Source organism: Branchiostoma lanceolatum, chromosome 3 (assembly GCF_035083965.1).
Source record: "Branchiostoma lanceolatum isolate klBraLanc5 chromosome 3, klBraLanc5.hap2, whole genome shotgun sequence".
In the NCBI taxonomy this organism is placed as follows: domain Eukaryota; kingdom Metazoa; phylum Chordata; class Leptocardii; order Amphioxiformes; family Branchiostomatidae; genus Branchiostoma; species Branchiostoma lanceolatum.
Window position 1 is genome coordinate 21,688,099 of NC_089724.1, and position 27,832 is coordinate 21,715,930.

At 40.7% G+C, this 27,832-nt stretch overlaps 1 protein-coding gene across 1 annotated transcript; it reads left to right on the forward strand.

The window, feature by feature from the left end:
* Nucleotides 1-202: 202 nt before the first annotated feature.
* LOC136431026 (polycystin-1-like protein 2) lies at nt 203-26,901 on the forward strand. Its single transcript, XM_066422216.1, has 43 exons — nt 203-1,578; nt 2,447-2,605; nt 3,886-4,105; nt 4,534-4,651; nt 5,101-5,335; nt 5,959-6,118; nt 6,317-6,516; nt 6,921-7,143; nt 7,536-7,734; nt 8,216-8,387; nt 9,047-9,180; nt 9,591-9,695; nt 10,650-10,826; nt 11,190-11,318; nt 11,910-12,021; nt 12,261-12,346; nt 12,731-12,906; nt 13,121-13,223; nt 13,928-14,143; nt 14,308-14,593; nt 14,962-15,098; nt 15,289-15,411; nt 15,665-15,760; nt 16,136-16,243; nt 16,357-16,535; nt 16,691-16,756; nt 17,086-17,193; nt 17,613-17,826; nt 18,124-18,244; nt 18,625-18,826; nt 19,085-19,242; nt 19,569-19,756; nt 20,191-20,268; nt 20,397-20,492; nt 20,904-21,038; nt 21,209-21,377; nt 21,758-21,943; nt 22,361-22,506; nt 22,848-23,043; nt 23,277-23,542; nt 23,963-24,058; nt 24,543-24,698; nt 25,031-26,901. The coding sequence occupies exons 1-43, from the start codon at nt 1,512-1,514 to the stop codon at nt 25,331-25,333; spliced, it is 6,804 nt and encodes a 2,267-aa protein (XP_066278313.1). The 5' UTR covers nt 203-1,511; the 3' UTR covers nt 25,334-26,901.
* The last annotated feature ends 931 nt before the right edge of the window (nt 26,902-27,832 follow it).

A 27,832-nucleotide genomic window follows, 5' to 3' on the forward strand; every position in this document is an offset into this window, starting at 1 on the left:
GCCACTGAGTTACTCCCTGTGCTTACATATTTAACGTTACATTTATTCACATTTTGTGAAGTTTTCAGCGAACCATTGGTATGGCCCCCCTCCCCACGTGCCAACTTTGTTGACTAGGAGTGGTAACGTTCCCCCCCCCCCCCCCCCCCCCCCCCCAACAGCTGTGCACCTGGAAGCTTTATGGGACTTTGGGAGCATTAAAAAAATTACAAAAAATACTCCCTGCATCAAAGCATTTTTTACTGCACAACACAAAAGTTTATTGATTATTTCACTGCGATGGTGATAGACAGTGGAAAGATCAGATTCGTCAGGAGTTCATCATGACATCAATGAATGGAGGTAAATGTACATGCAGTAAGTTATTTTGGAAGAAATTGAAAGCTGGTTAACTGCAGTATAAACATGTCTGAAAAATATGCTTGTCTACTGCATCGTTAACGTTAGTTATTGACCGTCATTTTTGCAAAAGCTGTATTCTGATGAGGTGATCACTGCATATGCCAATATGAAACACATCAAGTCTTTTATATCAACATCAGCACTTTGCACATCTTTCTGCCACATATATCACAAATGCGTGCATATGGGACAACACTCCAGATCAGGACCTACTGAAGATCCAAAGAATGCAGAACTGGGCTGGAAAGTTGACCAAAAGGACACCATCAACTGAAGAACTCTTGCAGCTAGGCTGGAAAAAGTGAAAATGCAGTCATCTAATTGTTCACTAATGGTATAATCAAGGAGGGTATAATACCATAAAACCTGGCCTAGTTTTCAAAGCCATAATAACAAGCTGTCATCCTACATCTGCCAAATGTTTGCCTTCTGCAGAGTCCAAAAGCACAAGAACAACTAGACATGTAACGTTACATACAAAAGGTAATTTGGTGCCCCCAAAACCCAGCAAGTGACTGCATTTCACCAAGGAGGTTATAGGGGGACCTCCTTGATTTCATTAAGGTATATCGTGGACCAGCAGTCTGGAACTGTATTTACAATATCATCACAAATGACAGTACAGAAACGTGTATGGCACACAAAATGGACAAGGTTGTGTTCACTAGGGTGAGAAAATTCCAAGAAAATTAAAGTAATTTTGCATACACTGGGCTGACGCATGTAGAAAAGATGAAAGTACAGTCTTCCAATTTTGAAATTACATGCACCATCAGAACAGTTGATTGACTGAAGGAACAATTGTTATGACAGATGTATTCTGCAACAATAGGTTTATGTTCCTTACGCTACAGTACTAGTAGTTTACAGCTCTATTATCACGTACTCCAATCCCAATACCAGGCACACCCAGGTGTAATGGACCATACTCTCAGAAAGGGCCACATGACGTAGGTCTGCTGTCATCATCTCTTTGGTGATGGGTTCAGCAGTAGCCAACAGTAGGTAGCTGATCCGTGTTTGTTGGATTGGAAAGTTATGTGTGTTTGCAGCCTAGCAGCAGCAGTTAAGAAGCTCTGTTGATAGTGTCTGAGGACCTGAGACATGAGATGTCACGCTCTTGTGACACCCCATCACTGTGTAGGAAACATGGGCAACTCCTCACATTTTTATTGGGTAGGATTACATGCATGACTTTATGTTTTCTAAAGCTTGGTTCATCATTTATTTACTATCTGTATGTGTTGATTCAGATCACAATCACAGAGTATTATTTTTGGCTTCCTTTGGTACATGTAATTAGTACCAACAATATAGTTAGATTGCTATCTACATGCTATACTTGTACTGCATGTCATTTCAACATGATTAATAGACAAATGATTCTTACAAGGTAACATTACGTTGTCAAGGAGACTCAGTGAAATTATAAGAGGGTGCATTTTTTCAGGTCTCAGAAAGTCTACAGGTTGTGAATATCCTTTTATTTTGTCATAATCTTTTATATTATTACATTTTTTTGTTTGTTATCAAACTCTCAGTGTCTTTCACAGCCTCCTCCCTATACTCCTTCCTATTCCATGCTTCTGGCAAGAGGAACTGTGTGACTGTATATGTGCAGTCTTTCTCCTGAAATGGGTCTATGTAGTTCCCAACACCATGTACCGGTATGTTTGAACATGAAATGTGAGGGATAGTGCATGTAACCAAAAAGAATATTGATTCAGAAAAAACCCTGCCCCTGTCCAAAGTTGTTCCTGCCAGACAAAATTGTTAAGACCTATTTAGGTTCACCTCTGCTGTGCATGATCTCTCGATCAATCTTCTATAAGTATAACTTACAGTAGATTCTAAAAATGTCTCAAAGTCTGGCTGTTGCCCCAAGGGCTGTATGATCATATAATCATTTCATGTACGTTTCTTCAAATACAGCGTTTTTTTTTTTTGGGGGGGGGGGTATTTTTTGGTAATGGTGGCTAAATGTCATCTTTGAGCTAAAGTTAAAAGTGGTAACTTCTTTCTAACTTGATGTTTGACATTGTAGTGGTTGCCCTCCTTGTGGCCAGTGTCCAGTCGCAGGTGCCCCTCTGCTATGACTCCCCGGACAAGTCGTGCACCTGTCACACCGGGACTGACGCAGGTGTGCCCTGTACCACCTGTGTGTGTGAGCACCAGCAGCTACAACTGGAGACATTCTGTGCAGGTGAGAAATGCCACACTATTTTATATGTATAGGGCAGGCCAAGAAAATTACTAGTTCATAAGACAAAATATCAAAACATCATAATTTGTGAGAGCGAGCAGTAAGAATAAGATACATTTATTTGACAAATTTATCCAGGCTATGCATTGATTGATAATAAATATGAATGTTAAAGGTACTTGCAGCCTTGACACTTAATACTGTTTTCATGTTATTCTTCTGGGAAGTGCCTTATGCTGAAAAGTGCTATCACCATATACATTTGTATAGTGAGAGTAACTTTGTTTTGAATGACAACTGGCCTTACCACTTTTCCATGCTTTAATATCTTCAAAGGTCACAAAAATCAGAGAGGTGTCATCATATGCACTGCTGCAACATGCTGGGATTATGATAGCACCAGTATTTTCCATCAACAGTGATGTTATGTTGCGGTCGAATGCCACATTGTTAACCAACGTGTTACATGTTACTATGAAAGCTTGATGGATTGTAAGAATGATAGATTGGGTGGTGGCTCTCATGTCATGGGATCTTACCACACCAAAGAGTCGACAACAAAGAGCCATACAGCTAATTACCTCTATCAAGGAGGCTCTGTTTTTACTTCAGTTTTATCTATTTGCAGGGGGGGATGTTCTTATATGTCGATATGACCAGCAGACCTGGATAACGTTTTAGGATTGTTTTGTGGGTAGTTATACGGTGTATGCATATGTCTAAAAAATAAAGAAAGTAATGAATTTTTTTAGAAATTACACAATGTGAATGCAGATACAGGCTCTCTAAAAGCATTACATGATACTAAACAGCTCTTGCAGTCATAGTTGTCCATAAGACATAACTTAAGGAATGTTGTGTGAGGGGCTATCTATAGACAAGTGGGCCAAGATGGAAATGTAGAGCCATCTATACTAGTAGACATCTTTATTTTACAATGATTTATTACAAACTGCATTTTGGTTGTGTTTCATTTTTATAAATGGGATTGCCTTGGCAGTGGTGCTGCCTGTTGTAGATACCATGGCCTCAGGAGAATGTGAATATGTTTTGTGCCTTCTCAAAGTCACACCTGTCGGTTTTTGGTTTCTAAAAGTATATATAAAATCAAGACTTATGAATGGATATTCAAAACCTTGGTACTTAGGTGACTAAAAAGTGTCTCTACCACTAAGATGTTTCCTCTCGACCACTACCTGCCCTATTTTGCTGTTCTTGTTAAGTTGTACCTGCATTTTGATACCCAAGAGAACACCTAACACTGAGATCTTTCCTCCCAGGCTTTACCTGCCCTGCCTCCCTGACCCAGCCCTCATGTGTGGATGATGGCACAGCTGTAGTCAGTGCATGCACAGTGCACGCCGTTCTGTTCGAGGGGCTAAGACCAAAGATTGACAGGCTAGTGTTTCAGATGAAGTACGGCTTCAAGTTCACCAGTGATGTTGCAGCCGACTGCACGAACGGAGATCCAACTATAGCTCAACAATGGACACTGTACAGGTGAGAGACCCAAGTCTACAGGCTCAAGTCTAACAAAGAGCCACTGACACATTTTTAGATTGTACCCAATTCAGAAACTCTTTCGACTAAATGCAACTCTGACACTCACGGTACAGGTGGGACTCAATTCTGGTACTGTGTACTAGATGAGACCCATTTCTGACACTGTACCAGTTAGATCTACTTGTAACTCTAAATCTAACACTGTACAAGTTACACCCAATTCTGACAGTATACAGGTGAGACCCAATTATAGTACAGGCACTATACATGTAACGTGTGCACTATACATGTAACATGTAACGTGTGCACTATACATGTAATGTGTGCACTATACATGTAACACGTTACATGTTTAAGACCCATCTCTTGCACAGACACTTAACAGGTAATCATGAGACCCAGCGATATGCTTTTCTTCAATCTAGGTTTGATGAAACACAGGTACCAGCTGCGCTAATTGTTGAGCCTGTTCTCGTCATCAGTACTGCAACTGAGTTTGTTATTCCTGGGAACGCAGTGGACAGTGGGGAATTTTTATTAGAGGTAAGATGGCTCCCATTTCGGTGCTGGTATTCTCAGTATTTTGTTTGTTTGTCTAACATTTACAACTTTTCTGTCTATACAGCAACATACATGTAATAACTGTTATTCTTCATGTATATGCACTCACTTTATACTTGCACACTATCATTAATTGTTGTCACTTGCAATCAGCCTACGTATTTGCAATAAAATTCATAAATTTGCCTGTGATTAATGTGATTCAGTCCCTTGCACTGCGATGGGTGATAAACTGTTTCGTTTAATTCGGAATGTGTGATCAACAGTGTCAGTTGCACCTTGATGGTGCAAATCATCATCATCATTCCAGGGCGTTGTTGCTCCTTCGGAGGAACCCCTCCCTTGGATGGTGCAAGTAGCATCAGATAAATCAATGTCACTATTATAGTATAGGTGCACTGTTTGTTTTGACGGGTGTGATTGCCTTGCAGCTAGAAATGACGATAACAGAGACCTCGGGGGTGAGGCACACCTACATCGAGCGGACCTGGCTGGAGGTGGGGCAGCAGGCGCTGGTTGGCCTTGTTAGAGGGGGGTCCAGGCAAGTTGTGTCTGCAGATGACTACACTATGCTAGCCACTGATTCATTTGACCCTGAGGCCATTGTGGACAGTGCTGCCTTCACTTACACTTGGACATATGAGATACTTCAGGAATCAACAATCGGTAACTTTACTAGTAATCATTTTGTCTTGCCTGAAGATTGTCTGTTGGGGAAGTTGCAAACTTTAGCAATGCATGCTCGTTACTGGGCTGGACTTACAGAACCCTATATACGTGGAGCGTGAGATATGCACTTCCAAAACTAAATCACAAAAGTCCCTGAGTCCTGTGAGCACAGGCAAGTTAGCACAATAGGGACCGCAATGGACACAAAGTAATGGAATTTTGTGGTTTGACTGTTTATGATGAGGCAACAGTTTTATGTTTGATGAATGAAGATAGTATCTTGTTATTGACTATTTTGCAACTACCTTGGGACAGTAACGGATGATGATTATTGTGCGTTTGGCTTGTAAGAAACTTCACTACATGTTCACCACAGGGAATACCAGTATCATGTTTGTGACTGCACCGTGGTAGGAGGAGATGATCTTGTGTGATTAGTCTGTTTGTAACTATTCAATCCTTATGTTACTGAAGACAAAGCATCATAGAATTTATCTGTGTCTGACTGTACTATGTCATGTGATTTGCCGAGCTGGATTTGCCTGTCAGTAATTTTTCATTTTTGTCATGTCACTTGCCCAAACGTTGGTTTCAAACGTTGCTACATGTTGCACTCGTAGACCCCTGCACCGGATACCTCTCCCTGACGGACTCGTGGCGTGACTGGAACAACGGACTGAGCCAGGAGTGTGATGGATTGACTTTCACACCTGGCTGGTATCGTGTGGAGGGGGCGGCTGGAAACAGTCTGCTGGACCAGGACCCACTTTCAGGGGCAAAGTACGTCTAAATTTCGTTGTCCTTTATACAGTTTGTCAAAGTCACTAATGAAAGACAGTGGATGCTGTCTGAAACATCTAGCCATTTCCAAATTTCATCCAGTTGCTTGAGTAACTGTTGTCTTACATATCTTATTACCTGGATGTCTATCCTTCATCAACATGATTATTGTAATGTCTTGTTTCCCCACCTGCTCAGGTGCAGTACCACACTTGGCTGGTACATGGTAGAGCCCCACCCTGTCCTGTCTCAGGGCCAGGTGTGCCGGAAAATGTGTGGCTACTTTACCGGCGATCCTTGCTTCCTTAGCATTGACATCATGGCCAAGGCTTGTCCTGGAGATTACCACGTCTACTTCCTTCCTCATGGGCGTTTTTGTGATACAGCCTACTGTACAAGTTTGTACTTTACTACTATAACAACATTAATGGTATCATTTTCAGAATATTAATACAACATGTATTCTGTACATATTATGACACTCTGGCAGCATTCCTGTGCATGAAGTTTAGCATGTATCTGCACGCAGCAGTTAATAATAGAACAGTAACATTTACAGCTGATCAGCAAGTGGGTAATATGTTGTTTTTGTATGGAAACCATTAAAAAATGCCAATGCATTACTTTGTTATGAAATTGTTTTGCTGCCAGTATATCTACACTTTCACATCCAATGTACAGTATTGTTTGTATAGCCTCCAAAGTGCCATCCAGGAAATGCGGTTTATGTGCCCTGCTTCGTGTATATCATGCATCTGGCCGAGAAAACAAGGTTGAAATGTGTTTTCCAACTCCTTTGCAGTGACCAAAGCAGTTATCGATGTCTCTGGGTCCACTGCTGAGACCGAAGCACCTGAAGACGAGATCTGCCATCATTTCGAGTCCGTAGATACTTCTCGTCGCTTGTTTGGTCTGGAGGGAATGATCATCCAGCACACCCTGCAGGTGTCGTACCCGGGACGTCTGCCCGGGACGTACACAGTGATCACAGAGCTCGGCCCGCCGGGATCCAGTCTCAGTATCCGGTAACAATTGTTTTGATGATTTTTATCTGACACTTGTAACTTTCAACTTCTCTGCCATTGATTAGGCCATATAATCTTGATTTTATGATTGACATCCATGTAGCACATTCCAGCAGGGCTATTTTATGAAAAACAAAGTAGAGGAACATGCTATTAGCCCTTCTCACCTAGTAGTAGTATTAGTATACTGTAACATCCAGTATTTCATGATACTGCTGCCGGAGTCCTTGACACAGCAGTGGGTAGCAGTCCTCATCTGTTTATTAAAAAACTTAACTCCTTTCCATCTTCCCCCTGATTTGATGTTATCTGGGACAGTCATTAGTCATCAAGAGTCCATGTAATGATGCACATGACATGACAGAATGATGTGAAGAATGTTCTCTCTACAGTTGCTGGAGCAACTGCAACCCTGTCAGGAATCTGGCCTGGGATTGGACAGAACTGGAGGCACAGACCACCATGGCGGGCAGTATCGTGTGGACCGTGCCTGTGTTGCCGGCCGGGGCGCCTGCAATCAACTGGGCCACACAGACTGCAGCTGGAACTGACTCAGGACCTTTAGTCAGCTTCCCGCCTGATACATTTGTGGTAATGAGGTGTCATCTGTACTCAATATGTGCCTGTGAACATATAGCTGGTGTCAAACACCCATCATCCGGTTTATCATCTGTTGTGACGCATTTAGAGAGGATTAGACGTGCTTGCACATAGGCAAAGGGCACAGTTTTACCTGTTGATTCAGATAGATGCAGGGAACTTCTGAAAACAGCATTTCCCTGCATCTGTGATCTAATTGATAGCATAGAAGTTGGATTACTGTACCTGTTATATTTCCCTATTTTGCTTATCTTGGCTTTTGTGTGAATAATTCAATTTGGAACACAGTCACACATTTGGATAAAGTTGGTAAGAAATAAAGTGCACTTGTCAGCATTTGTCAGCCCTTTGATTTTTATGGCTTGGGAAGTACAGCTCATCAAGTTAGACATTCTAACAGCAAACATGCAAATACTGTTACAGTATAAAAACAGCCGCCCATTATGGTCTCAAAGATCTGTGTTACTTGCAGGTGGCAGGCGATTACACCTTTCGGGCAACTCTTTACGTTGGAGGAGTAGCAACAACATACTATGCAGAGTACAGCTGTTCCGTTGTCATCAAACCCAGCGATGGTTCTATCACTTGTCACATAGTACCAAGTAATCCAATTCCGTTGCAACCCGCCTGCATTTCTTGTTCAGGTATGGTATTTGATGGTACCACAAAAATCTCTAAATTGTCATACTATCTCAACCTATCATTTCTACTTGCTTCAATAAGTGCTTGTCATTGCAACTTGTTAGCACAGGTAATTATAATGGCATTTCAGAGCAAGTAAAATTTTTTCTTAAACTATGGTCAGTTTGCAACACATAGGGAGTGTGATCTCGATGTGTAACACCTTGCTGACAGTAGCTATAGCTTCCAAGTGCAAGTTTCACTCACAAACCTCAACCCTAAGTGATGTCATTTTATTTAACTTTTCGTAAGGCCACACCATTTTAATTTCTTGGTTAACGGGATTTTTAAAAAAAATTCTAGATTGGAAAATCAACAGGAAAAGAGAATCTCAGAGGAAAGTTTGTACTTTGGTGCACACAATTTCAGGGGGTGAACAGGGTCAGGTGCAAGTTTTCACCCCAGCCTTCTGTTTTTATGATTTTTTGTTGTTGCTAGAATTTAAAAAAAGAATCCGTTAACCAAGAAATTAAATTGGTGTGGCCTAATTGTACTCTGTAACAATAACTTAAGATTCAAGCTTCTAAAAGAATAGGGTGGTTTACATTGTACAATATTTACTTCATTATTTTTCTATGTTTATTTTCAGTCCTACACAATGCCATGTATTTTTCTCACACAGCATTTCCGTATGACTTCCATCCAATGAACTACGAGTTTCAGTGGTGGAAAGGTGGCCGTCCAGTGGCTGCTGTTGCATTCCCAACAAGACCTACCGCGGCTACGCCAGCATTCACATCTCCTTACAGTGGCCTGGTAGGACTCCTTTTACTTAGTCTATGCCAGACTTATAACTATGTTAGCTATTACAGGTAGAATAGTATCTGCCAGCAGAATCTGATCACCATAGGGTAACATTTGTCAACTGACTCAACTAGCTAATTCTTAAGACCCAGGCCTATGTTTGCCAAATTCTACTATCCATACCTGTGATTAGGAAGGCCTGCAGAAGGCTACCTCAGCAGAACTCCAATGGAGCAAGTTGTTCTACATTCTGTATTCGATAGTCGACAGGAATAGAAGGTGTTTGGAAACATTTAGAGGGAAACTTTCCATGCAATCCATGCATGATTCAGTTCACAGTTGTATTTAATTCTTATTTATTGAAATTGCACATCAGATTATCCCCTGCACTAAGATGCTGATAACAGTGTCATTCCTTGCAGAGTCACAACAGTCTGAACACGCTATTGCCGCCAGGGAGGGTAAACTTCAGAGTGAAGATAACCAGCGTGGATGGAATAGATTACTGCGAGGATTTTAGGATTGTGGTCAGTACCCTTGCACTGTTAGAATGTTACATTTAGTTCTCCAATGATCTACCTGTAAATTGTTTAACAAGTGTGGTTTGTCAATTTAGAAAAAAACCCAATCCAATCCACTTAGAGTCTAACCTTCATCAACGTATTTGAGAGAGTGAATCATGATTGTGTCTTAATGCAAAATGTATGATATGTTTGATAAAGGCCCCAGGAAAAAATGGTTGGTGAAATTTCGTTTGGTCTGTGGTGTCTCCTTTGTTGCTGTATCATTACTCACTCTCACTCTCACTCAATTGAACAGATCTTTCACTTTCCCTGTCCAAGTCTTCCTGTCCTCCATTTTAACCACCAGGGTATTTCTGACCAGGTTTGTATCATCAATATAGAATGATTGATGTAGTTTCTCCTTGCTAATAGGCTAATGGTCTTCCACAGCTTTATTTTGAATACCTCTGATGGTCTTCCATGGCTAAATTTGGCTTCACAATGATGTCTCCTATAGAACTACCCAACTGTAATGATCGATCATGCAATTCTTGGATGAGCAGCACAGCTAATTGTGTGGGTTGAGTACAGATAAAAATACACATCATTGTATGCTTAATTTAAATTTTGACGAAAATTTGAGAATAGCATAGCTGTTTAGGAATAGTGAAGAAACATGGTCAACTCTGATTTAAGGATTGATACCAGTTTTAGGAGCAAGTCTTAGAGTTTTAGAAACTTCTTAATATGGTGTTCTAGTGTTGAGGAAATTGCAAAAAAGCAACAGTAACAAACTAAGGCATCTGGACTTCCCGAAGTGTTTGCCATTGTTGTACACAGATCTGGCTCCACAATCAGCATCACAGTAACATATATTACACGTATGCGGCTGCTTCATGCAGCTTGTAATCAATGGCTACAGAAGAGCTACATGTATTTCTCTACTAAATTTAATACTTTTGAAATATCCAATTTTAGGTCAATCCACTTAATTCTCCAACCTCTGTTTGGCTGCCGCCGCTTCTCAATGGACCGGACAGTGTTTTTCGAAAAAAGCTGAATAAAAGGGACAAAGTTGGCGCAGCTGCACTGGCAGGGGCCGTTGCTGGGGTGGGACCAGAGCTTGCGAAGACAGACAAGGACCCAGCACTAGGGGTATGTTTTGAATGTCTAGACTAGGCTTGATGTGGGAAATGACAAAATAAACTTGTAGACAAAATTACCAACCAGGAATGACCGTGTGCCAGTCCAGAAAGCGAAAAGAAAAACAAGCTGTACGTATACGTGTACATGTATATGTATGATCAATGGAATCAATGTATTAGAAAATAATAGTTACTGTGAAACTTGACATTGAATACTTAGAAGGTACATGATAATGCTTGGATTTAGATTTTCAGAGTTTTTAGGTGACATATTGTTAAACCAAAGTCATATCTCATAAACAAATAGAACCAGTCTGTTTTTATACTATTTGGTGTGTTTCTTACACGTGATAGTCTTCTGCCTATTTTCCAGCTGATTGCGACTGTGCTCGATCGTTTGGATGAGATTGACACCAGCAACGACCTTGGCGCTCAGAAGGCAGTTCTCGCGGCGCTGTCAGCTGCAGCAGGTGATCCAGACCTGCTCACACCCGCAGCCGCAGTGAGTAATCGGACTCTGCATGATTTGATAAGCTGATTCATCTACCATACATGTACTTTTCCCACTACTAAAAATAAAGAATAAAGTAGAGAATGAATTAGATACCTTATTACCTAACTAACCTTAAATGAAAGAAGACATGGGACACAGCCACATATTAGTGGAAATTAAATTTTTCTATCAACTAACTGCATAATTCTAGAACCTTTGTTGGAACATTTGTGCTAGATACCTGTTGGAACGGTGGTTTACAACATGACTGCCTTGTGATTGCTACATGTTACATTGTAGCAGCACTGAATGCCATTCACACATATTCAAAAAGTAGTAATACAGTGGGAAACAGTATGCATGCTGCTGGTGAGGCTTGAAGTCCTTTTGAAGGGATGTTGTGTTGCACGTTAGTTATAGAACAACACATTTAAAACACACCATAGTACGTGACATTAGTAGGGATACTGTGTGCAGAGGTTTAAAGTAATCACTTTTTTCGACTTAGCTTTGACTTGCCAGTTGCAAGTACAGAAGATACGTGTCCCTCCATGAAGGAATGTATATCATAATACTAGGGGTTCACCCTATGTGATGTAGGTGACAGCAGCAAACAAGACACTTTCTGTGTTGACCGACTTCAAGGACCAGGTGGCTGCAGGGCTGACAACAGTTACTGAGGTCAACACAGGATGTGCAGCTGCATTTCTTGGTATGTCACTCTTATAGAGCAGGACAAGTGCTTGGTGCCATCAGGGGGGACCACAGATTGTTATGTTTCATGTGTCTGAGTTTTGAATGTTTCAAATGCAGTATGATTTAATGCAGTATACCAAGACTGTACAATGTACATGGATGTGGAAATCTGAGCAATGTAAAATGTGTTTATTGCAATATTTGTACTAGATGTTTCACACTTAACCTTGCTGTTCATCTTTTTACCTCTGTAAGCATCGGGTGGAGCCTTGAAAGCAGCTTCAAGGGCGGCTGCAGAAGATCACAGCTTGGGACTTGTGGTTTCTGAGAGACTTCAGGCAGTAAGCATCATGATTGTATTCAACTCACTGAGCAATGTCTCCATTGATTCTGTTCCAAATCCATGTATGATTCACCTTGCAGCATGCTAGGTATGGTACTGGTAGGGGATGTAGCTTTTTGAAAGAGATTGGATGTTTAAGAAAGACACTCCTTAAACATACCTAAGAACCCACCATACCTCTCAAAAAGAGAAAATGAGATCTGAAGAACTGATGCAATGGACAGGTCCCTTTAGAATCTGATGGGACAATGGTTCTATGATTCAAGATTTTGTAAACATGCCAATTTCTTATTGTGTCAAAACGTCTTTCTTAAATGTATTTCTATGTGTTTCTTATTTCATTTGGTTTTCCAAATGTCATGTTCTACCTACATCTATATAGAACAAAGATGTGGCAAAGTCAGCGTTTGGTACCATTAACGTGATGGATGACATCTACCTGAACTTCATGATGACTGCTCCTAACATTACCGGCCCTCCCTGGCCGCCGGCTATGATCGCTATACAACAGCTAGAACTCCGGATACAAAGAGAAGAGTGTGGGGATGCCTCCAACAGGTTTAGTTAACTTCCTACCTTATGTTAAATTCTATCTCATTGCCTTTCTTTAAGACACAACATCAACCAAAACAAAACTGCATTTTTTTGTATCTCTATCGAGACTTTTTCAAAGGATTTAGGGAAAAACTTTTTTAAAACCCATGCCTGGAGCCATGACAGGAGACTGAGGTTAAATGACTTTGACTCTGAAAACAGGACTTTTTCTCTCCAGTGCATTTCGTTCAGGAGACAACACCCCCATCATCATCGGGGCTCCTAGTGTAGCTGACCTGACGGACGGGTGTAGTGGAGATTCTGCAGTGACCGGTGTGAGCGTGAGTAGGCATAGTTCCTGTGCAAGCCTTGAATTATCAAAACTTACAACTAATGATTTCCCCTCCATGGTATGACGGTCGCTGTGGACTGTCTGTGTGGACGTTATGGGCAGGCAGGAAAGGATGTGCAGCCCCAGGCTGGTGAAGAAAACTCGCTGCAGGACGTCGCCAAAGATTACGAACAGTGTAGAGACTCAGGGACGGGTGGAGCCTCTCGCTTAGAACTGCGAATCTAGGTGGGCAACGTTACTGGCGGCCCATGCACGCTGCTGTGGTAGTTGCACACCGCGGCCCTGCTGTCTGGTCGGCGTCGGGCCCAACGAGGACGGCAACCCGCAAGTTTCTTGGCAGAGTCGTGTGCCTCGGGAGTTGGGGAGCGCCGCACGGTAGGTTGAAATGCTTCATGAAAGCTCGAGAGGGGAAAAGCTTCCGACGGAACGTTGAGCGGGAGGCGAGCCCATCCGTTCAGAACGGAGGATGCCGCAAATATGAAGATGGCACGAGCGGAGGTCAGAGGTCGCTTCCTCAGCGTAATTCCCTACGATTGGTCGACTGACCAATCCTACTATAATTATCAAAACTTACAACTAATGATTTCCCCTCCATGGTACTGGTAGGGGATGTAGCTTACTAGTTTTCATACATGTAGGGAAATGGACTGTTTCAATGTCCATTTAACCATTTTTGGCAACTTTACCCGTTAGGTTATACATGCTGGATTCAATCCGTTTGAGTACTCCAACAACTCTGAACTGGTGAAGGGTGAAGTAGTGGGTCTGAGTTCCAAGATTGGTGAAGCGACCAACCATGTGACTGGCCTGGGGACACCTATTGACCTCATCATTAGACGACGTGATAACAACACTGACAATATCATGCTGGGGTGGAACATTGGTTCAGCATACATTGGCAATGTAACGGTAATGTCTAAATACTACATATCTCATTTACATGTTAGCCTTTATAACTGTTAGCACAGCTATTGAGTGAGTGATTAGAAAGATACTAATTAAAATGCAATTCACTTGTTGCATTAGACAGCCATTACATACATCTAGTCTGACACAGTCAATTGTGAACACAGGTAGTGCCTTTCTTGGTGAGGTACAGTGGCAGCTCTCTTCACATCAACATCAGACACAACTACACCGATCCCCCGCCAGTGGTCAACCTCTTCCTCCGGAAGGACGCCCCGCCCACCCCCGAGGTGTACAACTGGACCGTCACACTGCCGACTCCGCAGGCAGACCTGTTCACCATCCCTGCAGGAAATGACACGGTAACAGCCAGTCCCTATGGCTGGCTTTTGGAGCCGCCAGACATCGACATAACGGAAGATGATGTGGTCAACAAGACTCTGTTCTTTCTAGGTATTACTAAGTTTCTGCTATGTGCTGCCTTTTTTTAAAATTCTTTACTTGCTTGCAAGATCATTAATTAAAGATTCTTCGCAATCGCAAGATCAGACAATCCTAGGAGCTTTCTATTGAACTGCAGATTACAAGCATGTTTTACCGATGCCATTTTTAGATATAATGTCTTTGGTTTTACTTAACACCATAGGAATTAGGTTGTGAATTAGGATTTTACCATGGTCAATACTGACCGACGGAGGCCATATATAGGAATGACAAGGTTAATCATAAGACTGGGGACTATGCCATCTTGGAGGTTCAAACTTTCAGTTATGAAACTCTTGATTTGAATGTTCCAATGAATTTTATTCATTTACTTACAGGAATCCAGTTTGAGGATGGAGAAGATGCTGCCACACACCTTAACTTCTCTGTGTCTGTGATGGAGACCTTGTGTGTGTACTTTGGTGATGAGTGGGGGAACGAGGAAGACCATCTCTGGCATGATGATGGGTGCAGGGTAGGTTTTCTTTACCAATCTGATACCTTTAATCACTTGACAGTGCACCTTACCATTATGTGTAGCATTGCAGTAACTGTTGATATAATGGTACTGAGCTTTATCTGTTCAGCCATGTAAACTGACAAGCAGCTTTTTATTAACTTTAATTATTAAAAAACTTACAGTGAATTGTTACTTGTACCTCCAGCCTGGACCCCTGTCCAACTCTACCCACATGCACTGTCGCTGCAACCACCTCACCAAGTTTACAGGTATGGTGGCTCCAAACCCCATCAACTTTGCTGAAGTGTTTACCAAGGATATACTACAGGTGCGTTATTTTAAATCATATATCTGACTTTCTCTTTGTTAAAACAAACTGAGGAATCACCATCATAGTTTATAGTTGGCATTGCCGTTGGTTTGTCTCTGAGTCATTTAATTTGAATTTGTAATCACCTTTTGTAAACGACTAAATAGACCCTTTAGGTTATGTTAATTTTGTTCATTTTTTGCTTGTACTTAGCCTTCATTGTAACGTTGCAAGGTTCAGCTAAAGTAATTTCCATATGTCTTACATATAGAACCCCATTGGATTGATCCTGGTTCTGGTGGTTTTCCTGTTGTATCTCCTGGCAGTCCTTTGGGCCAGAAAGGCAGACAGACGAGATCTGACTAAGGTATAATTATAGAATTTTGAGTCATGTACCAAAAACTGACATATTACAAATGATAAGAACGTGTTTGAGTTCTTTTAAACATGTAACGTTACACACTTAATTGTGCCTCAGGGCACAGAATGCAGTCCCCCTGCTATGTGATTCAACTGCTAAACACTATGCATCAAAAATTCCAATTAAAACATCAGATTTTTATTTAATGATTAGCGTCACTGATTTGGTCATAACAAGATTGCTCCACTTTGTATGTATGCAGTGATGACCATTTTAAGAGAGTTTTTCAAAAGGCATTTGAGAATTAGAAGTAGCAAGGCATGAAATGAGAAAGAGTTCCAAAATGAAAGAAAAAATGTTTTGTCTATTCCGTTCCTGCAGGTCGGTGTTGCTCCACCGCAGGGTCACACCCTGAACCCTGACCCCTGGTGTCAATATGTCGTCACCCTGTACACTGGATTTAATGGTGATGCTGGGACAACTGCTTCGGTCAGACTTTGTTTCTTTCTTATAATCTAAACACACATTACTCCCTTTGTATATGGGTATTAGAATTGCTCACATGTTCACTGTGTACTAAGTATTTTTAGTGTCATTTGTAGGTGTGGATTAATCTATTTGGAGACTACGGGCGGTCTGGACCAATTGCGTTGCAAGACGAGAACCGTCCACTTTTTGAAGAGGGCAGCGTTGACTCCTTCCTGGTGTCATCACCTGACATCATCGGGATGATCCATGTTATCCATATTTGGCACGACAACTCGGGCTACAGCCCAGAATGGTAGGATCTGGCATTTAACCAAAGTCTTAGATTAAACATAGTGCCATAATGATGTTTTTGGTGATGATGTGTTAAATGTTAGCTGAGAAGCATACTGCCAAAAGTGTAATGCACTGCCACCTAACATTTTTGTCATTTTCTGTTGCGATTCCCAGGTACCTGAGTCAGATTGTGGTTCAGGAGAAAGCTACAGACAGAATCGTCTACTTCATGTGCAACAGGTACGATTTTTGTAACAGTTTCATCCTGGTTGTTAAGTAAACATGTCATATCATTGAGCATGATTAACTGAGAAATTCTTACAATTACCATTGGCTTAAACACACATCCTGAATTACATGTAAACACACATCTCATGCCACCTATGAAAGGTATGACATAAACACTATACAATTGTCTTGATGGAGGACTTTCAGTCTGTTTGCCAGGTACTGCTTGGTCTCATCCATACGTATGCATCTCTTACATTGGATCAGTACACAATATTTCTGCTCTGATTACACAAAGGATGTATTTGCTAGCTTGTGACCATAACTTAACTTTGTGACAGGTGGTTTGCTGTTGGTGAGGATGATGGAAAGATTGAACGCCTCATCCCCGTAGCCAGCCCGGAAGAGATGACAGAATTTGTTAATCTTTTCCGCTCCAAGACCTCCAGGTAAGGGCAATATATGTACAATCATATACTAATGCATAAGATAAAAGAGAGCTGTAACAGTTAGTGTTTACAAAGTCTATTTCAAGTAACATTGACATGACAGATTAGAATAGCTTTACTTGCATTGTTTCAGCCCTCAGACACAACAACATCTGATAGCCTTAATTTCTGTCTAACTGTCTGACCAAGGCAAGGAGGTTAGAAAAAACCTCTTTGGTTTGACCATAACACTCAGTGTTGCTGTACAAATTGTACAAATGTCCAGGGCGGGTTCCTTTTCACAGAGGATACCATGTAATTGAGTTCTGTGCATTTAACAATGCCAAACTTAAAAGTCTAGTAGTGCAACCATTTTTGAGTACCCGCCCTGCTGCATTACTCTTCCGTATTCTAACTGTTCTGATTGCTGGTGTGTTTAGAGACGTAAACGACAGCCACCTGTGGTTCTCCGTGAAAGGACGTCCAGCCCGGAGTCCCTTCACCCGTGTGCAGCGGCTGTCCTGCTGCCTGACGCTCCTGTACAGCACCATGGTCACCAACATCATGTTCTTCGGCCAAGGAGACAACTTCGACCCACCAGAAAAGATCCAGATTGCAGGGGTTGAAATGGATCCACCAATTGATCTCCCTAAGGTACGACATCGATGATTAAAAAAGGCTCTTAAAGCCTTGACATTTGTCTTCGAGTTCTAGAAAATTAGTTCAGTTAATGGATAACGTTAACATCTTAAGGTGTCTTAGCCCATGATTTTTGCTTGCTTTGTTTGTGTTTATATGCATGGATAACAGCTCCTGTCTTTGGAAGGCTACAGTGTACAATTTAAGTGACATTACTTACTGGAAACTTTTTTGTGTGGCATACATGCTTATTGTTTGCATTCATCATGTCCCAGTTGAAAAGAATCAATCATACTTACATCTGTCTTACAGCTGATGATCAGCTTGCAGAGTGCTGCCATCATCATGCCCGTCAACATCCTCATCGTCTTCTTCTTCAGGAATTCCAGGAGGAAACCAACAAAGACAAAGAACAAGAAGGTCAATCATCGAGGTACGTACCAGCTCATATGGTTTCATTTCAAGGGTACTTATTATAATAACCACTTTGACATGATTGGCTAACCTCCATTAACATTAATCCGCCGGGTTACATAAAGCCGCCACTTTGAAGAACAGTGGGTTTCAGAGATCTCTAGTGTAGAACTACCAGGTATACGCAGTTTAGATATACAGAAGTGCATTACACTGGGGGATGTTGAGTTGGAGATCTGTTTGGATGTATCTTTTCAGGGTGGCGGAATTATGTACCCTGGTGGAATTATGTTTAACTTTAAGTTAGTAGATGCTAATTAGGGGATAAGCTATACATTAACATGCAAAGAGAAGTACTCCCTTGTAGACTCTGTAAATTCTGTAAACTTGTGCTGTCAGCTGCTGTAGAAGAACATGCAGCAATGTCTGAGAGCAGCGAGTCCTGGATGCTAGCTTCATTGGCTGGGCCTGTGGACAACAAGAAAACATTGGACAACCAGAACATGCTATTCTCATCATCTCCATCGGTCCAGACTGCATCGCAAGAACCCATCTTGAAATATTCCTTAGGACTGGAGAGGACGTTTACATTCAACTCAAAGTGAGCTTCTCTTCAAGCAGGATAATTTTCACTTTACGGAATTGTGTTACACAAAGTGTGGTTTCCTTGGAGTGCAAATAGAATCTGCATGTTGCCTGCTGACAAAGAAAAGAATGAATCGTAAGAATCATCTTCTAAAATATCAACATGTCAGTTAACTTTGTGAAACTGTTCTGCCAACATCTGTATGATATATTAATATGTTGAAAACATATGATGATGGAGTAAATGTGCCTCTTCTATCATCTTTTTATAAAGATCAGTGCTGTCCAAGAAAAGACAAGGGTCACCAAAGAAATCTAAAGGCAAAACATCTACAAAATCCAGTTTGAAAAGTATTCAGACCCACAAAGAACGACATGACACTCTTCCTAAAGAAGAGGAAGGTGGTGTGCGATGGTGGGCCGTTTGCATCGGTGAGTTTCCCCACTTCCTCGGTATAATCTTTGAGTTGGATATTAAGATGGATGATGAAAAGCTGGAAGTCACTTGAGCCAAATTTACCAAACAATGGAACAAACCCCCTTTCCACACAGCCATTCTTCCACCATTCTCTACTGGGTCATGATCATAAGTGCACTCAATTTGTTCAATTTGCTCCCTTATTTTGAGGACATGACAGAAAGTCCCTGCATGTTTAAGGCTTATCCATGATCATTCTCCTTATAGTGCTGCGTTGTGACTCTTGTAGGGACAGGTATGTTTTGGATAATGAGCCAACACTTTGAATTTATCACAACAGGCTGGCTCCTGGTGTGGTCAGCTAGTTTTGTTGCGGCCTTCTTCACCGTCCTGTACACCTTGTCGTTTGGGAGGCCGAAGGCTGAAGCCTGGTGCATCGCCTTTGTCACATCCTTCCTGTCAGACCTCATCGTGATTCAGCCAGTCAAACTGGTTGTCGTGGCAGTGGTATTTGCTCTCTTCATCAAGGTAAATGATCTCAATGCAAGATATACTACTAACAGTTACGAATTGTCATGTCATGTTGACAAGGAGTGTAACTACAGAATGAGTAATTGCATAATACATTATGCATATTGAACATGGGGGGATTTTTACCACCTTAAGTCATGTACTGTGAGTCTGAGGTGTTTCTTTTTAGATGCTTATAATGTGAGGAATATTCAAAGTTGTTCCAGGTCATGTTTGGCATATCTGACTGGACATGCAGGACAATATCAACAGACCACCTGTCAGGTTTATCAAACAATATATGTATCGTAAAAATCAATTACTGTAATGGATAGTTTCAGGTGATAAAACTAATAGTGTAAATGGCAAGATAGACATTTCCTTATGATCAGGGCTTGATAATCTTTGATGTATGATATGTTACATGGGTTTTCATTTGTTGTGTTTTCCAGTCACCAGTCACAGAGGAAAACCCTGAACCCGCTCCACTCCACAAGAATGAAGAGTACCTGCCTAGCAGAAAAGATAGGGTAGGGACACTTCTACAGCATGAAATAAAGTCAGGAGTAATAATTGTAAAATTTTTCCTTCCTCAAAAGTAGAGTGTATAATGGCTGTTCTCTCAATGTTTTATTAATGTTTTTTGTGCTCCACACAGCTGCCGGTACTGACAATGCCTCCTAAGAAAGCAGAGCTATCTGAGGCAAGGTTGAAGAAACTGGAGGATAAAAAAAGGCGCAGTGCAATTATCGAGGTTCTCACCTGTTTGTTCTTCCTTTGCTCTGTGCTCCTTAGAATTAGTAGGAAATTTTGCTGATCAAACTTTGTGTTTGTTATATTCATATTGTTTGATGCTTGAAATCCTTTGATAGATGTTAAAATGCTTTTCTTCCGGAAAATCTGTATAAACAAACAAACAAACAGCCTGAAATAGCACAGTGGCAACAAACCATAATGGTTATGCTATCAAAGCCTGGAGTGATAAGGATTGATAAGCTGAATTGTCTCTTTATTGGAACTAGGACTTGTTGTGTACGACTTTGAATAATAGCCTTGAAACTGTTAGATTTGACATTAATATTGTGATAAATGTATAGGTTAAGTAAAAGTAAATACTCTATTAAAATATAACTTTCAAAAAGCACTAATCTATGATTTATTGTAGGTATGGCTGTTTGTGATCTTCGTGTCCGTGGTGATGATGATTTCCTACAATGAAAAAGATCCGATGGCTTTTTACATGAACGAGTCGGTCAAAAATGTGCTTCTTCATGAGACAGAGGAACTTACATTTGAAGAGGTAAGAAAATTTACTGTTGTTGGAATCAGTTTTCATCATAGATGATTTTTTTCTTAACAAAGGAAATTGAAAAACGTATACAATCACATTCATATATTTGTTTATTCAATACAATATATGAATATTACTCACATAGAAATGCACTAACCAACCTCCAAATGTCTGTGTAGGTTGCAGATGTAGAGTCGTTCTGGACATGGCTGCAGGCTGGACTCATCCCAACGTTGTATCACAACTCCTCGTACAATGACATGGTGAACCCTGCCAGGGTGATCATGGGGAATGGCAAGTCCTGGTTAGTGGGCACAGCTGCCATACGCCAGGTCAGGCTGGAGCCTGGTAAGAAATGTTCGGATATACATCGTTGTAGTTCTTCCTTGTAGAATATTCCTTTCCTGAAGTTGTTATTATTAAAAGTTGTGCATTCTGTTGCATAAAAGTAACCCGCTGTCAATCATTTTAGACTGCACTTAGTCTAGTCCACAATTCACACCATTGTGAGAGTAATGTTATTATTTTTATTAATGTCTCATGAATTTATAAATTACACTACGTCTAATAATCAATATATGTTGTATTTACAGATAGATATTCACATAGTTACATGTAGTACTGTAGAATACATTATATGAATCTGGCAGTCCAGCCATAGACATAAATTGCCTTTAAGAATCCAGTGTATTGATGCCTATCAAAAATGAATTCCGCTATGTCCCCAGGACTGCCATGTGATGTCCCTGAGCAGATGCAGCTGTACGGCACACGTTGTGCGCTGAGCTTCTCCCTGACAGACATGGATACAGCCAATTACAGCGCTGGGTGGCAAAATAGCAGCATCTCAAACAACACTGACAGTGAGGAGATGCTCAAGCCATGGGTTTACACCTTCGCATCTCTCACTGATGGTGAGTCTGGGACAATTGCAATAAGAAGTCTTGTTAGTCACTCGGAAATCTGGTGTTTTCCATTTCTTTGTTGTAGCACACATTAGCAGTAAAATGATTAATTTCATTGTTATGATTATCATAATACACCACTGTAACAATGTACATGTAGAAGGAATAATGACGTCAGGACTGCTTATTGATGATAAGTAATGCAAAAACAGAAAGAAAGTTTGAACCTATCGTCATAAATGTGTTACCCTGAACAGGAAAGCATTGTTACTGTTAAGCAAGATTCATGGTGAGCAATGTGAAGACTTCACACATTACAGTCTAATATCATATGATAAAAACATGTATTAGGAGGCTAAATGCATACATGCCCATTGCATATTTTGCCACTTGCCTACATTGTTTCTCACAACTGTGTTACATCAGGGTTTCCAACATTTGGTGAGCATGGTAGTTACATTGGAGGAGGCTACAGCACAAGTTTGGATCCGTCTGTCCGCTTCTCTAACAAGACCCAAGAGGAGCTGCTGCAGGATGGGGGCTGGCTGGATGAGAACACACGGGCAGTTATGGTATACTGTCTCATGCTAATCCTTTTTGTCTCCTTGTCTGCAAGCTCTTGTGTTGATATCAAACTTACTTATTGTAATTTTGATATGGTTCCATTTATTGGTGTGCATGTGATCATGATGTTTGTGACCAAGTGTGTACTTTTACATTTTGTGATGAAAGAATTCAGGCATTTCCTACAATGAAACAGGATGCGTAGCCTAACATTTGGAAGACAAAAAGTCTCTATGAATGGCATGAAGAAAATAGCAAAAGATAAAAGAAGACACTCAAGTGAAATTTCCCTCTTAAGAGGATTGTTTCAAAAGTACTAAAATTAAATGGTTCCTCTGATTCCATCCAGGTGGAAGTGCTCCTGTACAACCCTGATGCCAACCTTTTCTCCGTGGTGACGTTCTTAGTGGAGTTTACCTACTACGGGAACGCCTTCCCCTCGGCTGTGATCTCCACACTCCGCCTCTTCCAGACCTCCCAAATCCTCTTACTGGCTCTGAAGGGAGTCATGGTGCTGTTCCTCTTCATCTTCGTGTTCAGAGAAGGTATGTCCACAAAAATGACTTATTCATTAAAGGTATTAAAGGCCAAGGACCCTCAAAAGAATGCTGTCAAGTGACACCAAGATGTCTTGTGCAATATCATAAAATAGATAAAAATCTGGTGGGAAACATTGTCCCTGTGGCTGTTTTTACACAATTCAGTTACTTTAATGTTTTATGCTCACTAAATTGACAACTCATCTTTCCTCCACAAATGTCTCCAACCCCATCCCCAGGAAAGCAGCTGGTAGCGAGTCCAGTCGAGTACCTGCAGGAGGTGTGGAACTGGGTGGAGCTGCTCGTCATCCTGGCAGGATTCTCCACGCTGGGCGTGTACTTCCAGACCCAGTCGGTGATCGACCAGGTCAGCGAGCCCGGCGGCCACGCCCAGTTCTCGGTGTACCGGCGTGCGGCCGGCTGGGCGGAGGTGTACACCTACGTGAAGGCTGCGCTGATCTGCTGTGTCACCCTGAAGCTGGTTCGTCTGCTCAGGTTCAACAAGGTGACAGCAAATCATCACTATGGTTGTGCAACTTTCTGTAAGGCATTTCTACTCAGTAGGACATCTATAAAGCAAACATGTTTGTACAGGCAGTATTTCAAGGAACCTTAAGATGTCAACTACTGTAAATCACTTTGATATAGGGGCAGGAAAATATAACGGTTGGGGGAAAATTGAGTAGGTCATGGCACTTAATTTTAACGGTGGGTACAAACATTACTGTCTCAAATATTAGTGGTCAAATATTAGCGATGATGAAATTTTAGCTGTTGACTAGTGACCGTTAAATTAGCTAAGATTAAGTTACAGTTAACAAATCAAGAATTACAGTAATTGTGTATTGTAGATTTGTGCATTGTGCTGTCAGAGTACTTTTTCTTGTCTCAGTACTTCAACCAGTCCTGTATTGTTAACACCCAGGTGGTGCAGGTTCTGTTTGCAACCATCAGCACATCCTTCAAACCACTGGCTGGCTTCATGATGGTGGTGGCTGTCATCATGTTGGCTTACACTCAGGTATGCCAAAAGACAGTTACTAACCTTCATCAATGCACTCACTCGACAGGTAGTTCCTTTTGGTTGTTGTCCATTGTTGGTTTTTCACACTTAGTGATTTAGGCACAGCTTACCTTTTTTTTGTATCTCAGTACATTTTTTACTTCATCTCAAGACAAAGAGAAATGAGATAATCTGTATTTCCATCAGCCTTTCTCAAGAAATTGGCCCTACCTTGTCTTGGTGTGTGTCTGCAGTTATTTGAATATTGTAGGGGTATAGTACATGTATGTGCAGTAAAAGATAGTGTATCCTGAGATTGGCAAGATGGGAATGTTGGCTTGGCCCGGGGTCTTAAGTTGCATCTATTAGGCAGAACAATGCAAGCCTTTAGGACAGAATTGGAGAGAAATTCACAATAATGGATAAAACATGAAATTTTAGAAATTAAAGGATTTCAAGGAGGTATGTCTCTTTGATTTCTTGTTCCACGTGTATTCTCCAGCTGGGCAGCCTGTTGTTTGGGGCTAACCTGAAGACGTACAGCAGCATCGGCAGCAGTCTGGCCTCCATCTGCCTCATGACGATCGGCAGTTTCGACACAGCAGAACTGACAGAAGTGTCGTGGATTTATGGACCCATTTTCTTCTTCCTGCTACAAGTACGGCAACTGATTTTTTATCATGTCTGTACAATGTCATTCCTTTGTCTGTTGGGCTCAGTTACCAACAATGATAGATATTATGCTAGTACATGTAAATGAATGAATGATTTGAATGATTGTATGAATGAATGAAAAGTGGAACATTTCACTGATGTGACAGTCATTCATCTAATATGTCCAAGCATATTGAATGTAAACTTTCCATTGCATGCACTTCTGTCTTCAAGACCTAATTTCGCTGATGATGACTATGTCGTGTGTCTGTTTCTCTTTCTTTGTCTTACAAGTACTGAGTTGAGTGCTAACAATGTGTGTCTCATCAATTGTAGGTGACCATGCAGTTTTTCCTGCTGACCATGTTCATGGCCATCCTGATGGACACATATGCCGACGCCAGCAAGAACACCGAGGCGCAGAAGTTGAGGATGATGGCGTTCCTGCACCAACGTGTCACAAAGAGGCAGAGGACCTCCCAGAACACAAGGAAGCACCAAGATGGGGACAGGTCAGGCAGGTATCAAGTGAGCCTGTGGGGCGATCCCGAGGTTTACAGGGAAACTTTCAATCATACCAATAATGCTCTGGAGTACCCCAGTAGAGCCTCATTTTTACAGCATTTCTCAAAGACCTGAATTGTGGGTTCGTGGTAATATTTCATGTGTAAAACTATACATACATACATGTAGTAAGATCTAGCTTTAAGTTAAGACATAGTAAAGGGTGACAGCTTATAGCTATTAGTTTGCACTTGCTATCATCAATGCATAGTTCATCTAATCAATAGGGATGAACAACAGATCGTTGTAAAGTGAACTTGAACTTGATAATCTATAAAAATAATTATTATTATTATGATAATTTTATCAATGGAAAGTAAAAAAGAATACTAGTAAGTCTATTAAAGATTTTCAATGTACAGATATCTAGGAGGTTGACGAGGTAAAGAATCATGATACTTCTTGGTTTGCACTGTCATTTCTCTGCTGCTAGTCTCTCTTAAGATACCTTAACCAGTGTCTGCCGTGTAAAGGTCAGATTTTTACTCATTATTGCCAAACGAGTTACTCGTCTGCCCTCATATGAATAAACTGACTCATTGTACATAACCTTACATTACTCTAAACAGACAATCATACTGTCATATATTGTATGTACAACCATGTATCAGCTGGCATGAGTATGATCCATGTTGGATTGTTTTTACGATTCTCTGGGATTCCATTTTACAATCCACTTTATACTAAGGAAAGTAAGTTTGCTAAAGAGCCTATAGTAATAGCAATTCTTTTTGATTTGGAGAGAAATGAATAAGTTGCATTTCTTACATGTACATACATAAAGAAACAAAGTGCAAACTCAAGGATAATACTAAGCCTAGTCAATGTAATACGCATAGATGTACATATTACTAAGTAGTATCTGTGACTATATAGACCAACTAATGGCGGACCGTGACGCCTGGAGGGAGAGAGCAGCCTTAGTCCGGGCAAGCCGCCCGATATGATGATGATGATGATCTGTGACTAAAATGTTTCATTCTTCAATAATTGTCCCTTCATCTGCCTGAAAATAATTTTGCTTACATGTCACTTCTCATTGTGTTGTTAACTTACACAATACAGCAAATGTGGTAGAAAAGATATTCAATACTTATCAATGATAATGTATGAACTGCTAAGTGTTTTTTTTATTCACAAGACATCAAACACAAAAAACAGGTCAAGACTCAAGTGGCATCAGACTCAAGTTATATTCAACTCATATCCTCACCGCCACTTGTACAGCATGAAAAATGAAATATTTAATCAAACAATCAAACATTTGGATTATAACAAATACAACTTACAACACAGTTCTATTGTAAATCTAAGAGTAAGTCCCCGCGCTAAGGGAAAGAAGGACACAATCATACATTTGTAAACCAAAAACATTTTGTTGCCATCACAATTTCACAATTGACATGAGAAAGAGAACTGCCATGTAAAATCAAAAGTTGTTAAATATCTTTTCTGACACTACTTTGTGTTATTATTATAACATTTAGTGTATTTCGATAACTTTACATCAACAGCATGCTTTAAAGAACTATTATAATTATATTCCCTGTGGGCCCTCTACATGTATGTTTATCATGGCAAACATGAAGAAATAAAGGTTACATGTAAAATTCCATGCATCTGCTGTCATGGTAACATATTGAGTATATTAATTCTTACATATCACAGCGGAAGGTAAACATATTCATTAATGGGTCAATAACAATATGATATAGGGTTAATGACCCGCCCTGGGTGTTATACGGGGTCATATGGCATGGACAGTTCCTTTGACCACCGAATGAAAAATGAACACATCAATAAATCATATAAAGAATAGAATTGTGGATGAATTCAAGTATTTGTAGAGGATTTCCTAATACCCATTGGCACTGCTTAATGGTAATGTGCATTCCATATTTTGGGTAACGTTACTGCAGGAATTAAGAAAAAGATTACTGTAATTCACTTTATCTTCACGGTAGCAAACTTTCATGGTGTAAGTAAAATGGCATTTTACTTACACGGTGGCCCCAAGTCAAAGAATCATAGATGATAACAACAGTTTTTTTCATGGTGAAAACAATGAACATAAAGTTACAGTGAAAGAAAGAAGAATTACAGTATACAAAAGTCATGTAATTATGATAAGGAAAATTTGGTAGTCGAGTCAAGAGTCTTAGTATATTAGATATGTTGACAAGATGAATCATTTTGACAGGTAAACAAAAATGGGTCAAAGGTTACTGTGGGCGGGCTTGTCCCCAGGGAACAGATACAGGTGTGCCTTACGCTACATGTACCTGTGATGCAATCACCAAGGCAACAACCTTAGCTCATCACCTTTAGTGCAGCTAATGGAGCAAAAACATGTCACTTTTAATTCATCATACTGTTTCTGTGTTATACATGTACATACATACAGTCCCTCTGCATAATGATAACATTAATATTATATCTACCCCTTTCAAGTATTGTATGAAGGGGCCATTTCTGTTTGCCAATAACAAGTTCCATCTATTGTCACTTTGGCGGAGGAATTATTTTTTATACCTCCTTGAGTCTTAAGCTCAATACTAGGAGGTTTCAGCAAGA